The sequence below is a fragment of the Lontra canadensis genome, unplaced genomic scaffold, assembly GCF_010015895.1.
Source record: "Lontra canadensis isolate GAN:19392208 unplaced genomic scaffold, GSC_riverotter_1.0 scaffold132, whole genome shotgun sequence".
Classification (NCBI taxonomy): domain Eukaryota; kingdom Metazoa; phylum Chordata; class Mammalia; order Carnivora; family Mustelidae; genus Lontra; species Lontra canadensis.
In genome coordinates, this window is record NW_022631126.1 from 1,076,581 (window position 1) to 1,093,368 (window position 16,788).

Consider the following 16,788-nt stretch of genomic DNA (forward strand, 5'->3'; position numbering starts at 1 on the left):
AAAAAAAAAGAAACAGAATACTGGGGTGCCTGGGTGGCTCTGTTAGTTAAGTGTCTGCCTTTGACTCAGGTCATGATCCCAGAGTCCTGTGACTGAGCCCCGCATTGGGCTCTCTGCTCAGCAGGGAGCCTGCTTCTCACTCTCCCTCTGCATGCTGTTCCCTCTACTTTTGTTCTCTGTCAAATAAGTAAAATCTTAAAAAAAAAAAAAAAAAGAATATTATCAGTACTTTACAAACAAAAAGCTTGGATTAGAATAACTTGGAGAGTTTTGCCAGATTTTATATTTTATATAAGTGGAATCTCATATTACATATCATTTTGTGTCTGGCTTCTTTTGCTCAACAGCGTGTCTGCAGGATTCATCCATATTATGCATGTAGTTCTAGATCACTCATTCTCATTTCTGAATAGTATTCTGTGAATAGCATTCCCATGAATATTCCACAATATTTTTATTCATTTTTCTACTGTTGTGGGTAGTTTCCTGATTTTGGCTATTGCAGCTAGTGTTGTTGTGACCGTTTGAGCACGTCTTTCAGTAAATATACCTATGCACTTCTGTTGGGTATACAGGGAGGAGTGGAATTGCTGGGTCATAAGTATGCATATATTCAGCTTTAGTAAATACTGCCAGTTTTCCAAAGTAGTTGTACCAACTTACACTCCCCCCATAGTGTAACAGCGTTCAACACTTGCAAATCTATGCATTCTATTGAATGTGGTTATATTATGAAATAGAATGCATAGCCACATAAACTGAAAAGCTATACTATGTCTTCAAAGTGGTTTCACTGGAGGGATGGAGAGCTTTTGTGTTACGGCTCTAGAACTTTCCTTCGCTGCTCCTATAAATATTGCTTAGATGGAAAAGTCTGGAAAACAGATTAAGAGATGATCTGATTCGTTTCCCAGTTTTATTAGTACTTATGAGCTGTAATTTAAACACAAGTTTTCCGACGGAGACAGGGTACAAGCACTTAGCGAAGCACTTAGCGGAACCCGGAAGCCAGAGAGTAACGTTGAATCTGGCTCTGGTGCCGGTGAGCAGTGACCTGGGCCTTCCGTTTCTCAGCTTCTGCAACTGTGAAAGCCAAGACATCTGTGACGTCGGGGCATGGGCCAAATCAAATACTGGTAGGCACAGGGGCTAGCCTTGCCCTGAGCACCCACAGCAGGCGGGGACCGGCCATCCCTCACTTCCATCATCTCCAGAATCGTTTGCCCGTGGGCTTTTACTCACCTACAAGCCCGGGACATCTGCATCTGCTCGCAAGAGGTCTCACGGAGTAGCAGAAGGGAGTAGCTCCAACCCGTCAAAACATCTTTTTTAGGTCCCGTTCGGATAAGGCAGGTGAAAAGAGAGCCTCCTAACCCCTCAGCGCCTTCCACCTTCGGACCAGCCGCTCCCTTCCCTTCAGTCTTTCAAATAGGCCGCTCCAGCATAACCAATTACAGCCTTCCTTCTTCACCGGTCCGCTAGGCGCTGTCCAATCAGCGCACGTCATCTACGATTTGCAGCGCTGCGGAGCCAATCTCCTTTCTGGTTTTCCCCTTGGTACGTAAGAGGCGACCGGAAAGGAAAGGGAGGTTGAGGCCGGAGAGACGCCATGTTGGTCAAGGGCAGTGCTAAGACCCTGAAGGAATTTTTTTCAGAGGATAGGAAGCCTCTCTTGGCGTAAAACTAAAGGGCTTTCCCATGGCGCCGCTCCTGGCGGATGTACCCGGGGAGGCCGGGAGCGGGCTGACCGGAGAAAGCAGCCCCGGAGCCGTGAGCTTCGCGGACGTGGCCGTGTACTTCTCCCGGGAGGAGTGGGGGTGTCTGCGGCCCGCGCAGTGGGCCCTGTACCGGGACGTGATGCGGGAAACTTACGGCTACCTGGGCGCGCCCGGTGAGGCCCGGCGGTCGAGCTAGGACCCAGTAATCCATGGGAAGGAGGGACTAATGTCCCCAGAAACAAGTGGGCTGGAAGTGTGGGAACTGAGCACCCTCATCCTCCCCTCTCGGGTCCTCAGCAGAACCCAATGTTTCCTCTCCGCAGGATTTTCTGGCCCCAAACCCGCTTTTATTTCTTGGGTGGAATGAGAGGTGGAGGCGTGGAGCCCAGAGGCCCAGGATCCGGAGGCCCAGGATCCGGAGGGTGAGACCCCAGCAGCTGTCATCAGAGACAGGGGAAAGATAACAGGTACTTCACTTCAAACCCAGGATGGGACCTTTGAGAAGCCCTTGCCCCAACTCGGATCCACAGTACACACCGCCCCCTCCAAAGCCCCATCGTGTCTCTTTATACTTCATCCCCAGAAAGTTAGTCTCACTGCAAAATGGCTCGTAGAACCGCTAAATTGGGACTTACAGCACCACTTAGTTATACAGAGAAACCCCAGTTTAGTGCAAAATAGCGCCTGAGTTGCCAGGGCAGCCAAGCGAAAGGAGAAACACAACTGTAATTTGTTTTTTGTTGTGTAATGAAATGTTCCTTTTGGGTATGATGTGGGTCACACTGTAATGATGCTATCAGTCACCAGAGATTTTAACATCAAGAAAGCGTGTTTTCTCTGCAGCCGTGTCATAATAAATGCTTGTTCCCAGGTCTTCCCATGGAACCTGGAGTATAGCCCAAGTGTAGACATTTTGGCGATGGCCTTGAAGGCACCAAGGAAGATCATTTAACGGCTATTTTGGGAAGGGATCATAAACAGGTTCTGGACAGTAAGCTCTATGAAGGCTGGGTCCATCACCACCCTCATTGCCTGACAGAGGAGGGAGCGGTTCAATATTGTTGACACCTCCATTTATCTCTCATTTTCAAAGCTTTCGTGTTAACACCAGTCAGATGATGAATTTTTCATTTACTCCAGGATGGACTTCTGGCCTGATGAGGCCCCAGTCTCGAACACTGCCATATGCTCAGACAATTCATGCTGCCTCCCAGGGCAGGCCACTGTATGGAACGTGCTACTGAGTTTCAACTTTTATCTTTCCCCCGTCTCAGGATCCAGGGATGAGCGTGAAGAGAAAGAACTGATGAAGAGTCCAAAGCAAAAAGGGATGGAGCGTGAGGAAATGTCTCTCGAGGAGTGGTCACCACGCAGCAGGCCACCGGCTGCCGGTCACAGAACCACCTGCTCAGAGATCTGCTGGAACTCTGGGCAGAGCCCAGTCAAGCCTTGGTTCAAGGACACTACAACCCGCAGATCACCCTTCTCCTGCTCAGACTGTGGCCGCAACTTCAGCTACCCCTCCCTCCTGACCACCCACAGGCGGGTCCACTCCGGGGAGTGGCCCTTCCCCTGTGACCAGTGCCAGGCCTGCTTCTCCCAGCACAAGTACCTGCTCCAGCATCAGCTCATCCACACATGGGAAAAGCCCTACTCGTGCCCTGACTGTGGGCGACGTTTCCGCCAGAGGGGCTCCTTGGCCATCGACAGACGGGCTCACACCAGGGAGAAGCCCTACCCATGCCCAAACTGCAAAAGTCGCTTCACTTACCCCTACCTGCTAGCAATCCACCAGCGCAAACACACAGGCGAGAAGCCCTACAGCTGTCCCAGCTGCGGCCTCCGTTTTGCCTACAGCTCCCTGCTGGCCATCCACAGGCGCACCCATACAGACGAGAAGCCCTACCCCTGTGCAGACTGTGGCCACCAGTTCACCTACTCCTCTCTCCTCCTCAGTCACCAGCGCATTCACTCTGACAACCGGCCCTTCCCCTGCCCACAGTGTGGGAAGGGCTTTAAGCACAAGTATGCCTTGGAAGCCCACCAGTGGATCCATCGCTCTGGCAAGAGGCCGAGGTGGCAGCGGCCTGCGGTAGGGCTCTCGGAGCCAGTCCTTGTTTTGCGAGGCCAGGATCCCCCAGTCCATTTCCGGTGCTTTCCAGATATATTTCAAGAATGTGGGTGATAGAGCTCGCAGAGATGACCTGTTTTCTTTGGAAGGGAAAAGGCAAAGTTTCCGTATTTGGGGCAAAGGAATGAATGGAAAGGAAGTAAGCATTTAAGGAAAACAAAGCTCTGAGTTAAGGGAGCACTGAGCTGGTCCTTCGGAAGGAGGAGGGAATCTGAAAGGCCACCTGAAGGCTCAACCCATTTTCTGAGGCTCTCGCTCCCACTTCTTCCAGTCGGTGACGGGAGAAGAATTAGGCACAAACAAGTCAGTTGCAAGAGATTGGGAGCAGAGGACAACAGTCGAAGCCATGAGCAACCCCACAGTCTCACTTTTATTAGATAGAAACAATAGCCAACAGAAGGACCGATGAAAGTCAAACATTAGTCACATCTTGTGGACAAGCAAGGAGGAGGACAAAGTTTATAGTTAACCAAGCACATTCAAAGGACACATCTAAGAAACAACGGCACTTCTGACAAGAGAAAGGAGCGATAACAGAAAAGGGAAGCAGGCGGTATTTCACTCCACCCTGAGATGACGGGGCGTTCATGGCTGCCCGGCTTCTGTGAAGGGGCGGCCTTCCGCCCTGGGTGGGCCGGGCATCCCCAGCTGCCCAGCTTCACGGTCGTGTATCGTCCTTCTCCCCAAAGACCTGTTGCCAGTATATGTTTTTCTTAAGGCCATATCTAAATATGCTTGGCAACTAGTAAAATCTTCCGGGGGGTTATAGTTTAAGTAACAAATTATTCCGAGGGGCAGTAGCAACTTCCAAGTCCCACTTGGGAGTTTCTTTGCAGGAAATCACCTACCTGGCTTTTCTCCCTGGACTGTTCTCTCCCTCAGAGCATTCTGCTTTCTGGTCTGTGTCTCTCCTGTTCCTCAGAGATGGGGTCCCTTAGTGCAAGAACCCATTAAAGGAGCCCATATACATTCTGAGTATCCCCTGGAACAGAAGGGACACCTTGGGCCTATCCTCAGTAGGGGAAGTTCACCTAAGGATTCTTTTAGCCAGTGTTGATGAGACATCTGGCAAGGAAACACGTGCAGCGTCAAGCCACTGTTGGCACTCTTGGTCTTAAAGTCCTGAAGATTACCACAGGGAGGAGAACAATGGCTTCAGGTGGGGAATTGTCCTGCCCCATGCTCACATCGCACAGAGTGCACAGAAGTGTCCAGCTTAGCTTAAAGGGTTTTTTTTCCCCCTCCAACTTTTATGAATCAGTGATTGCAGTGTTTTTCTCTTCAGATACTTGCATGTTGTCGGGATTTTACAGCTTCTGAATGAAGATGTGTTCTTGGGCCACAGCAGCTGGAAACATAATGCTGGCATTTTTGTTTAAGAGAGTAAATTACCTGCCATTAGTCTTGAAATCAAGGCCAAGTATCTCCAGTCAAGTTTTTAGAGTATGCTTGTATGTGTCAGTAGTTAAGAGGGTCTTTCTGACCCACTCTGACCTGCTAGCCGTACTTTTGATCAGACTATTGAAGGAATAAGGACTTGGGTGGGACTAAGCAGAGCTGCATGCCAGGAGCGGTCCTGGGGGACACAAGTATCTCTGTGAACAAAGGACTGGAACCTCTGGGTTCCAAAGATGATTAGGAATGGGAACTGGGTGTTATTTTACTGAACCACATAGCCTCTCCTGAACTAGTAGATCTGGATTCCGGGTCTGGCTCAGTTCCCACTAGCTGTGGGACCATAAGCCTGTCATTCAACCTTTTGAAGCCTTCACGGTCTCGCTTGGCTCCTCCACAGGGTTGTCTGAGAAAAAACCTGAAAGCACCTCACACGTCGTCGTGGTCGGAAGAACAAGTGGCTGAGTGCCCCCACGACGTCTATACTTAATCTAGATTCTACAATTATGCTACATTTGCTTTATCACATGCCAATCAGTCAGTCCATCCCCTATCTGCTCATTTATACATCTTACTTTATTTCACAGTAAGTTGCAGGCATCATTATTCTTCACTCCTAAACACTTCAATAGAAGGCTGAGATTTATGCAAGAAACAGCAGCTCTCAAAATTCAAATGTACTGGGCGCCTGGGTGGCTCAGTGGGTTAAAGCCTCTGCCTTCCGCTCAGGTCATGATCCTGGGGTCCTGGGATCGAGCCCCACATTGCGATCTCTGCTCAGCAGAGAGCCTGCTTCCCTTCCTCTCTCTCTACCTGTGATCTCTGTCAAATAAATAAATAAAATCTTAAAAAAAAAATTCAAATGCACTGGGGCGCCTGGGTGGCTCAGTCGGTTGAGCCTTGAACCCTTGGTTTCAGCCTGGGTCTCAATCTCAGGGTTGTGAGACTGAGCCCCATGTGAGACTCTGCGCTCATTGTGGAGGCGGCTTGAGATTCTCTCCCTCCCTGTGCCCCTTCCTCTGCTCGCACTCTCTCTCTCTCTCGAATAAATAAAATCTTAAAAAAAAGAAAAATTCAAATGCAGCTTGTTATAGACTAGTAAAATTTATGAACTGTAATTATCTTTGTCTGTTTTATAACTTCTTATAATTATATCTGATTAAGTTTCTGGAACAAACATATACAATTTGGTGGGCAATAAAACAATTTGAAAGCAAGAACATCTTTGTATTTTTATGTTTGGCAGGAAAAACAACATGACATCAGACACTTAGGATGGGGCAGTTTTAGTCCTAAAAGTTTGTTTCAATCTCCTTAGTTAACCCCCAGGCTAATTATTTGGTTCCATCTCCTTCAGTTTTCTCCATCCCTGGTACAAAAAGAAGTGATTTATAACATAGTACCTGAATAAACAAAGGCAATTTTTCGTCCAGGTGAAATCCTTTGTGGTTTCTTTTTAGGTAAAGTTGATTCTCTGTTTAGAAAGAGCCTCCTATCTGAAGATCGATTTTTCTTTTTTTTTTTTTTTAAGATCTTATTTATTTGACAGAGACAGCGAGAGTGGGAGCACAAGCAGGGGGAGTGGGAGAGGGAGAAGCAGGCCTCCCACTGAGCAGGGAGCCCGAGGTGGGGCTCATGGGGGACTCGATCCCTGGACCCTGGGATCATGACCTGAGCCAAAGGCAGAGGCTTAACCCACTGAGCCACTCAGGCGCCCCTGACGATACATTTTTCTTTATTCCACTTCTACACTATTCACCACAATGAGAGCAGTGAGGCCTCATCAGGACTCAAGTTTAAAAAGTTATAAAATAAGCAAGTAATTGTTGAGGTGAAATCGTAAGAAGTCATCCCCAAAGCCCTAAGTATTCCGGGTGAAAAATCACAAGGGTGGGGCAAGAAAATATGAAGATGGAGAAGGCACTAACTTACAGCCACGAAGAACATTTGTGAACACAAAGGAGAGAAGAGTGTGTGCTACGGCAGGTGGGAGAGCCAAGCAAGGAGTTTCAAGGTTCCGAGACCAGACAGTGAACTGCTGTCAACAGAGACCTAGGTTTTGTTCATTAGCCCAACGACTAGCCCCATGCTCCTGGCATCCTGCCTGATTGCAGGAATATTCCCAACAGGACAAATCTCTCCAGTATCTATAGTCCAATGCCACAAGCCATTAAGATGATCCATCTCCACTAAAAAAAAAAAAAGGAGCATACTGAATCTAGGAAGCAGAGGCTACATACAATCCTGGACAGTAGGGAGACCCGGGATGACAGATGAGGCTCAGGCAAGTCTGGAGAGAGAAGACAGAGGGGTCAAAGGAGGAGGTTTCCCAGGGGAAAAAATGGTAATTTGAGATCTGATGCTACCCCCAGTAATTTCGAACAACTTAAAGAAGCAGAGGGGAGCCCAGGTGGCTTAGTCAGGGAGTCTGCTTTTCTCTTCGCCCATGACCCCGATCATGCTCGTTGTCTTTCTCTCTCTCAAATGAATAGATAAAATATTAAAAACAAAAACAAAATGGGGGCATCTGGGTGGCTCAGTCGGCTCAGCATCTGCCTTCAGCTCAGGTCATGATCTCAGGGTCCTGGGATGGAGCTCTGCATTGGGCTCTCTGCTCAGAGGCGAGTCTGCCTCTCCCTCTCCCTCTGTGATCTCCCCCGATTTCACTCTCTCTCAAGTAAATCAATAAAATCTCATAAAAAAACAAAAATTAAAAAAAGCAAAAAGCACAGATAATGCAAGGAGAAAGGGAATACAACTGAAAATTTTTAAAAGGCAAACAATGACGATGGCAATCATTACAATATATAAATTTATCAAAAGGTGTCATAAATCTTACATTTACAATGTTCGATGTCAAATATGTTTCAGTAAAAAAGAGCAAATAGTTGGTAAGCAAGGAAACATATATACAGGAAATTTTTTCAGAGATTTTATTTGTCTATCTATTGATCTATCTATCTACTTATTTTAGATAGAACTTGTGCGTATGAGCAGAGAGGGCAGAGGGGGAGGAAGAGGACAAGCCAACTTTGCACTGAGCACAGAGCCCAATGTGGGGCTGTATCTCACAACCCTGAGACCATGACCCGAGCGGAACTCTAAGAGTCAGATGTTCAACTGACTGAGCCACCCAGGCGCCCCAGGAAATCTTAGAGTAATTTATTGCATTATGTTGGGAAAGAACTGAGGGAGATGGGGCTAGAAACTAATAAGTATCATAGCCGGATGCCCACAAATAATTTCTAAAATGGATATATCAAGGAATGCCTCCTGCTTCTCCCTCTGCCTGTCACTGCCCCTGCTTGCATGTGCACACTCTGACAAGTAAATCAAATCTTTTTTAAAAAATAAAAATAAGGGGTGCGTGGGTGGCTCAGTCAGTTAAGTGGCCACCTTTGGGTTAGGTCATGGTCCCGGGGTCCTAGGATCGAGTTCTACATTGGGCTCCTTGCTCAGTGGGGGGCCTGCTTCTCCCTCTGCCTGCTGTTCCCTCTTCTTGTGCCCTCTCTGTGTCAAATAAATAAATAAAATCTTTAAAAATAGATAAATAAAAATAAAATGAATTTATCAAGCGACAACAGTAAAAGCATACTTTTTTAAAGTGTTTTTTAGAAGAGAGAGCAAGAGAGAAAGAGCGTGCGCATGCGTGCAAAGGAGTGGGCGCAAGCAGGGGTGTTGGGGGGTGGGCAGAGGGAGAGAATCTAAAGCATTTTTAAAAAAAACAAAAACAAAAACAAAAAAAACCTCCAGAAGAAAGGCTGAGTGTTAAAAGTGTATTGATCCGGGGGCGCCTGGGTGGCTCAGTGGTTAAAGCCTCTGCCTTCGGCTCAGGTCATGATCTCAGGGTCCTGAGATGGAGCCCCACATCGGCCTCTCTGCTTGGCGGGGAGCCTGCTTCCCTCTCTCTCTCTCTCTGCCTGCCTCTCTGCCTACTTGTGATCTCTGTCTGCCAAATAAATAAATAAAATCTTAAAAAAAAAAAAGTGTACTGATCTGGTTTGTAAAGATGAAAAAATTTTAGAGAGGATGGTGGTGATGTTTGCATAGCAATGTGAATGTCCTTAATACCACTGAGCAGTATATTTAAAAATGGTTAAGATGGCAGTGAAATAAGTCAGACACCAACAACAGGCGTTACACAGTTCCACTTACATGAGGTAGGTACCTAGAATAGGGAAATTCACAGGCACATAAAGCAGGTTGGAAATTACCAAGAGCTGGGGAAAAGTATGAGCAGCGACCACCTTGTGGAGTCTCAATTTCCTTCTGCAGTGGTGAAAATGTTTTGGAAATAGTGGTGACAGATGCACGGCATTGTGAATGTAATTAATGCCACTAAACTGTAAACTTAAAAATGATTAAAAAATGATTAAAATGGCAAATTTTAAGTCTTGTGTAATTTTACTGCAATTTAAAAAAATAACATATATATCCAAACCCACTGAACTGTACAATTTAAATACGTGAGTTATCTAATGAGTGAATTTTATCTCAAAGCGGTTAAACAAAATGCCTTACACGAATGTTCACAGCAACATGAAAGGTAAAAACGACTCCACTTTCCATCAACTGACAAATGGATAGATAAAATATAGCATACAGGTGTCCCCTTACTTTAAAAAAAAATATTTATTTATTTCAGAGAGAGAGGGAAAGAGCAGAGGAGGTAGGGGCAGAGAGAGAGAAACACAAGCAGACTGAGCACGGGGCTGGATGACACAGGGCTCCATCCCACGACCCGGAGATCAGACCTGAGCCAAACCAAGATTCAGATGCTCTCAACCGACTGCATCACCCAGGCGCCCCAGGTATCCCGTTTTTCGAAAGTTCCCATTAGGCTACTTTGCTTTAAGGAAAACCTACATTAGTACCTGTTTCACTAACCAAAATAAATCTGAAGAGGATTTTTGCTTTTAGATGCAGCTCACAGGCCGAGCAGCAGGAGTGGCCCCATCAAGGTCCTTCCCAGGGACCTAAACTCAGCCTTTCAGCATCAAGCTACTATAGCTTTGAACTATGTGAGCATCTGTGTTTATTCTACATTTATTTTGTGCATCTATTAGCAAGATGTGTTCTAAGGCATCAGTAGAGCCTAAGAGAGCTTAGTTATAGGGTCTGGGAATGCTCAAAAAAATTTCCCTATAAATTAATGGTAACTGCCTTCTTGCTTTACATCATTTCAGCTTATGTTTCATAGAAATGTTCTACTTTAGGATAGCAGGAGAAACCTGTATCTGTACAATGGAATATTACTCAACCATAATAAAAAAAAGTAGTAAGGTAATGCTTACCTTACCTGTAACGCTACATCGATGAATCTTGAAAACATTCTGCTGTCAGGAACCAGACACAAAAGGCCACATATTGCATGATTCCATTTATGGGAAATATCCAGAAAAAGTAAATTCACAGAGACAGAAAGCTTCGCGATTGTCAAGGAAGGGAGGCAGGGAAGAATGGGGGAGTGGCTGTTCTAAGGGTAGGGGCTTTCCTTTAGGGGCGATGAAAGTAGTGATGATGGTTGCATATTGTTAATGTCCTAAATGCCACTGAACTGTAATATATAAAATGGTTAATTTTTGTTACCTGTATTTTACCACAGTCAAAAATTGTGTAATGACTTAAAAGTGTGCACAACGAAACATGCAGGGATCGATGCTCTATATTTTGTTTTGGGGGATGGTTAACACGGTTGTATGCGTTCATCAAAATTCAGCCAATTTTGCACTGAAGAACTGTGCATTTTACTGTTTGTATGGTGTAACTCGGATTCATAAAACGAGTTCAACAAAGTGGTCTCTAGGGAACAAAGGTGAAGGGTACAGGGGGCTGCCTTTTTCATTATAAACCTTTGTACTCCTTTTAAAAAACCATGCATATTAACTTGCAGAAAATTAAAATATAAGATATAATTTCCCCACTCCGATTCTAACCGCATGAACCAAAGTTCCTCCCCATAAGCTTCAGTCCAGAGACTGAGAGCCGTCCCGCGGGTGCAAGGAGTTGGGCGCGCTCCGCAGCCGTGGTCCCAACGGTAAACGTGTACCTGGTTTCTACCTCAGCTGTCCCCAGGGTTTGGAGAGGGTCCGTGCTTCTCTCGCAGGGGTAGGGGCCCGATTCCAGATCCTGCCGTTCGGAGGCAGAGAGGGAGATCGTCGACTGCACAATGCTGAGTTCCACAGATAAAGAGGGTCTCCAGGGATTCCAGAGCCAGGTGACCAAGGTGCGCTTTCCGACGGCCCGCCCACCCGGGGGCCTGGCGGTGCAGCCTCTTCCTGCTCTGTGGGCCAATCACCGGCCGCCGGGCAGCGCGGGCAAAGAACGGTACTGGAAGCCACTGCTCGTCCATCTTTCTTGAAGGCAGGAACGTTCCGCCCCCCAGTCCACTTCTCTGTTTTCCGTCTCCGCCTCACCTAAAACCCCCACCTGCAGCGGCCATTGTAGTTGAGGGCAAGCGGCTGCTGAGGCTAGAGAAGGCAGGCAGGCGCCATGTTTGTTATGATCAAGGAATGGCGCCCTTAAGAGCATCCATTGACAACTGAAGCCAGGATGTCGCCATATTTTCTGAAGACACCTTCCGGGTCCCTTAACCCGGCTAAATCCAAGGTGCCATGAAGTGAATAAACACCGAGGGATTTTGTTTGTCCCCATCACAACCCCCGAATCCCTAGCTACCAGCTACCTCGGTGCCCTCGACAGCGTTCGGACGCCAAGGCTGGGCGAGGCCCCGACCTCCGGAGCCCTTTCTGCGGACGACGAAAGCTGAGGCCGCGCGCAGGGAGGCGGTGGCCTCCGGGACAGGACGGCCACTGCTCGGGGCCGGGAGGCCCCATGGCGCCGCCCCCAGCCCCGCTTCTGGCGCTGAGACCGGGGGAGACCGGGCATGGTTACAAGAAGCCCGGGGCCGTGAGCTTCGCGGACGTAGCCGTGTACTTCTCCCCGGAGGAGTGGGGCTGTCTGCGGCCCGCGCAGAGGGCCCTGTACCGGGACGTGATGCGGGAGACCTACGGCCACCTGGGCGCGCTCGGTGAGGCCCCGGGTCAGAGCCCCCCTCCTCCTTCACTGGGGTTCACAGGGGAGATGACATGAAGACCGAGAGGATTGTGAGCCCTAATCCCACACTATCCCACCAACAGCACCAGCCACCTCCACTCCCAGGGCTTCAGGTTAGGGAGTGCTTCCACCCAGCATCCGCTTCCTTCAGGCAGGAGCATTGTAGACCCTGTCCACGTTGAGCCTAAGTTCTGAGGAGGTGTCCTTACCCTGGCAGGGGGATGCCATCTGCCCAGGACAGCCTCTCAAGCCAGCACTGTGATCCCTGTTCTCTCCCAGGATTCCCAGGCCCCAAACCAGCCCTCATCTCTTGGATGGAACAGGAGAGTGAGGCTTGGAGCCCCGCCGCCCAGGATCCTGAGGAGGGGGAAAGCCTGGGAGGAGCTCTGAGAGGTGAGGGATTGTCCCAAGTCTCCCCCCACTTGGCGCTCCAGGGCTTCCTGTCTCACGAAGTTTTCCTTTAGATCCCCACTTCCAGCAGCCCTAAAGGAATTAAAGACCCTCCCCCCCCCATGTTGGATACTAAAGGAGAAAGAAGGCAGACCTGGTACAAGGTTTCAGAACTTGGGACGTTACTCATTTTAGGACTAGAGTGGGAGAATCAGGACCCCAAGTCCCAGACTCAGGTTTCTAGGGCCCTCTTGGAGAAAACACCACTCATTCTCCCCTTTCAGGAACGATTAAAACCTAGGAATGCAAGGGGCTTCAGGTCTGCCTTTCACATTCCTCAAGCAAGGCAAAGTGGTACAAGAGAAAATGCCCAGTAATCAACAACGTGGCTCTTCTCCCCTCACCATCCCTTAGCAGAGTAACCTTGAGCAAAGATGTTTCCTCATCTGTAAAAATTTTATCCTATAAAAAATCGAGCAAACACAATAGTAATAGCTATTGTTTTATTGAGCATTTACTAAATGCCTAACATGCTTCTCCTGATTTAATCCTCCCAACAACCCTGTGAAATGAAGAAACCATTGATTCCCATTTGAAACATGAGAGGCAAGGCCCAGATAAGTCACTCTTAGGAGATGTGAAATTTGTTTATCATCCTTCAAAGCCTGTGTGTCAATCGCTGGGGAGCACTTTCCTGCTGCTTCCCTAACTATAAGAACCCTATAACCTGAGAGGATGGAAGCAAATGTGTTTTTAAATGTATCTTGGGGGTGGGGGGCACCTGGGTGGCTCAGTCGTGAAGCGTCTGCCTTCGGCTCAAGTCATGATCCCAGCCCCCTGTATCAGGCTCACAGGGAGCCTCCTTCTCCCTCTCCAGCTCCCCCATGCTTGTGTTCCCTCTCTCGCTCACTCTCTCTCTCTCTGTCATAAATAAATAAAATCTTACAAAATAAATGAGTGAAATGTATCTTGGGGCGCCTGGGTGGCTCAGTCAGCTGAGCTGCCCTTGGCTCAGGTCATGATCCCGAGGCCCTGGGATGGAGTCCCATATCAGTCTCCCTGCTCAGCAGGGAGCCTCCTTCTCCCTCTCCCTGCTGCTCCCCTCACTTGTGCTCTCTCTCTGTCAAATAAATAAGTAAAATCTTTAAAAAATAAAATAAAGTGTATCTTACTTTCCATTTCCCAGGAGACACCCCAAACAAGAAGAAAGCAGCACGGGAGGAAGGGCTGGGAGCCAAGGGACCCAGAAAGACTCCCGGCAAGGAGCCTTCGAAAGAGCTGGTTAAACACAACCCTGACTGGACCGTCAGAAAAGTTTCCAGCAGAGCACAGCCGGCCACCAGTGCTGCCTGGAACCAGAACACAGGCGTGCAGTCCTCAGCCCCAGCGCCCAGCGTGGACACTCAGGACAGCCAGCGGCGTCACGTGTGTGCAGACTGTGGCCGCCGCTTCACCTACCCCTCCCTGCTGGTCAGCCACAGGCGGATGCACTCAGGGGAAAGGCCCTTCCCCTGCCCCGAGTGTGGCATGCGCTTTAAGAGGAAGTTCGCTGTGGAGGCACACCAGTGGATCCACCGCTCCTGCTCTGGGGGGCGGCGGGGCCGGAGGCCCGGCATACGGGCTGTGCCTCGGGCTCCCGTGAGGGGTGACCGGGACCCACCTGTGCTGTTCCGACACTACCCAGACATCTTTGAGGAGTGCGGGTGAGCCCCTCGTGCAGGCTGGAGTTGAGCCTGAACTTGGACTGTCTGAGCCCTGAGGGGGGCTCCCGTGGCAGGGATTTGGGAACCAAAATTAATCCCTTGGGCTTCCCTCAAGGATCCCTCAAGTTTCAAAACTTGTAAAAAGAAAAGTGCCTGTAAAGATACAAATAGATTAAATTTGACCCTACTCGCCCCAGTCTTTCTAAAAAAAAAAAAAAAAAAAAAAGAGTAGAGTGAGATGCCGGACCTTTCTCAAAGTGTTAATCTCATTGAGGTTTTACGGTGGTCTCAGAAACTTACCCCTTGCTGCTGCTCTACATCAGAGGCAAAGGCTGAGGGGACTAAGGCCTGGGGAGGGGGCCCCGGGACCCAGGGCATGGTCAAGCCCCGGCTAATTGACAGCAGCAGTGAGCCTGGGAAGTGACGTGGGTAGAAAGAGTACCGAAGCACAGATCTAGTCTCCGCAACTTGTCCCCAGGCCAGCTGGCAAGTCACATGCTGTCCCTGAGCCTCAGCTCCCTCATCTGTAAAATAAAGATTAAAAATAGCTACCTCAACCGGTTACTGTGAAGGCGGAAATTTTAACAAGATAGTATGTAGGACACAGTAAATGTGCAATAAACATTTGTTGAAAGAGTGAACTGTCGTTGACATTTTATGCTTCAGAAAATGTAAAAAAGCCTGCTAAGGAGACAGGGTGTGTACATCAAAGCCATATTTTGCAGATGAGTAAACTGAGGCTCTGAGGGACAAAGTGATTTTCTCAAAGTGTCATGACTATAAAGCAGCAAAGCTGGACAAAGCTGACATGGTGCCTAGTTATCTACCCCTTTCTATGGCAGTTACATCTCGGCAGAAAACAGAGCAGGGGCTCCGGTGAGGGTGAGGTGGAAACGGGGATCTGGGCAGGGGCCTAGCCCTGCCTTCCTGGGGGGAGTCTTAGCAGGAGATGGAGAGTCCCACCAAGGCCAGTGACCTTGCACTTAGAAAGTGCTGTCAACATTCAGGGGCCATAGCTTGGGTGGCTGCTGTGGGGGAGACGGCTAGGTGGTAAGGGAGTTCCAGGGTGGGGCAGGCTGGTCCCGTTCATTCATTCATTCACTCAGCAAACACCATGTGAAGCCTCTGTGGGTTTCGTGCTGGGCTCCAGTGACACTCGGACTTGGGTCCCATGTTCCATGGTGATCGAGACTAGGTTGGAAGAAGTCCCGAGGGACCACCTAACCCATCCTGGCTGCTGATCCACTGGGAAATGTGGCTTGGAGAGGAGATAGTTGTGCTTCCCTCAAGATCCTATCATGAGTAGGAAGTCTAGTAGAAACAGAGGGAATAGTGGAGTAGGAAATGTTGTGGGGGTAGATTTTCAAGCACAGGGAGCCTTGTTTCATAGAAAGGATGAAAATGGGCACAGTGTGGCGTCGGTGCTTGCTCCGCCTCTCTGTGCCTTAGTTTCTTCATCTGTGAAAACTGCATAATAACAGCACCTACCTCCTAAGCGTGATGTATGGATTAAACGAGATAATACAGAAGAAGGCCTTGCATGTTAGTGTACAGTAAACACTGGTTACTGTTATTCCAAAATAGTATGGGAGGAAGACAAAGAGGAGACCTGGGAGGTTTCCTGGAGGAAGAGGTTCAAACTGGCTTTGAAGGATGGGAAAGATTTCAACCAGGTTGGTCCTGTCTAGGGAATGGTCATCAGTTCCACCTGAGTGAAACATAGACCACTAGGTAAAGGGCCCTAGAAGAACACACACAGCAATCTGGGAAGGCCACAGATCCCTGCAGGAGGGCTTGAGGTTTGCCGGGTAGGCACTGAGGAGCCATAGACAGGTCTCTAACAGAAGCAGGGGTATTTGACCAGCTCTGTCGGAAGATGTGACCCACGCAGGAGACTAGACTTGAGATCTGTTGGGCATCTGCTACCAGCTAGAGGTGAGCAGGAGCTGGGACCAGGCTAAAAAGCAAGATTTTTCTTGCAGTTGCACTTGTTTGCTGACCTGGGGACTGGGGAGAAAGATACTCAGGAGAGGCTTCTGCCACAGAATCTGCATGACTTAGTGACTGGCGATCAGAGCCGTGAACAAGTACATTCCAGGGGGTTCGAGCATGAAGACCTGGAGCAAGGGAGCCTGAGGGCCTGGCGAGGGGCCATCAGTCAGGAGTGGGACAGTGTGGAGGACAAGGGATGACCAGTACTGGAGAGGGGTGAGGCGAAGAGAAGGTGGGACTGGAGAGAAGAGGCACCCCGGGGAGAGGGGAGTGGAACCTGGCACAGTGTATGAGGCACGGAGCCGCCCAGGTCAGCATACGGCACAGTGAGTGCTTTCTTTTTTTCTTTTCTTTTCTCTTTTCTTTTCTTTTCTTTTCTTTTCTTTTCTTTTCTTTTCTTTTC

At 48.7% G+C, this 16,788-nt stretch overlaps 2 protein-coding genes and 1 long non-coding RNA gene across 4 annotated transcripts; 2 read left to right on the forward strand and 1 right to left on the reverse strand.

The window, feature by feature from the left end:
* Nucleotides 1-902: 902 nt before the first annotated feature.
* On the reverse strand, nucleotides 903-1,497 carry LOC116858072. The gene is made up of 2 exons (XR_004380862.1): nucleotides 1,243-1,497; nucleotides 903-1,083 (listed from the first exon to the last, which is right to left on the reverse strand). It is a non-coding gene; the product is annotated as an uncharacterized LOC116858072 (long non-coding RNA).
* A 201-nt stretch (nucleotides 1,498-1,698) lies between these two features.
* ZNF785 (zinc finger protein 785) lies at nucleotides 1,699-3,948 on the forward strand. Its single transcript, XM_032842695.1, is given in 3 exon segments — nucleotides 1,699-1,891; nucleotides 2,042-2,185; nucleotides 2,993-3,948. Coding segments are annotated over 3 exon segments (1,248 nt in total). The 3' UTR covers nucleotides 3,904-3,948.
* A 7,774-nt stretch (nucleotides 3,949-11,722) lies between these two features.
* On the forward strand, nucleotides 11,723-15,029 carry ZNF688 (zinc finger protein 688). 2 transcript variants are annotated; one of them, XM_032842555.1, is made up of 3 exons: nucleotides 11,726-12,274; nucleotides 12,580-12,693; nucleotides 13,877-15,029. In XM_032842555.1, exons 1-3 carry the CDS (start codon nucleotides 12,079-12,081, stop codon nucleotides 14,395-14,397), a joined length of 831 nt encoding a protein of 276 aa, XP_032698446.1. In that variant the 5' UTR covers nucleotides 11,726-12,078; the 3' UTR covers nucleotides 14,398-15,029. The 2 variants fall into 2 exon arrangements, with proteins under 2 accessions (XP_032698447.1, XP_032698446.1); XM_032842556.1 differs by lacking the exon at nucleotides 12,580-12,693 and having other exon boundaries at nucleotides 11,723-12,274.
* Nucleotides 15,030-16,788: the final 1,759 nt, after the last annotated feature.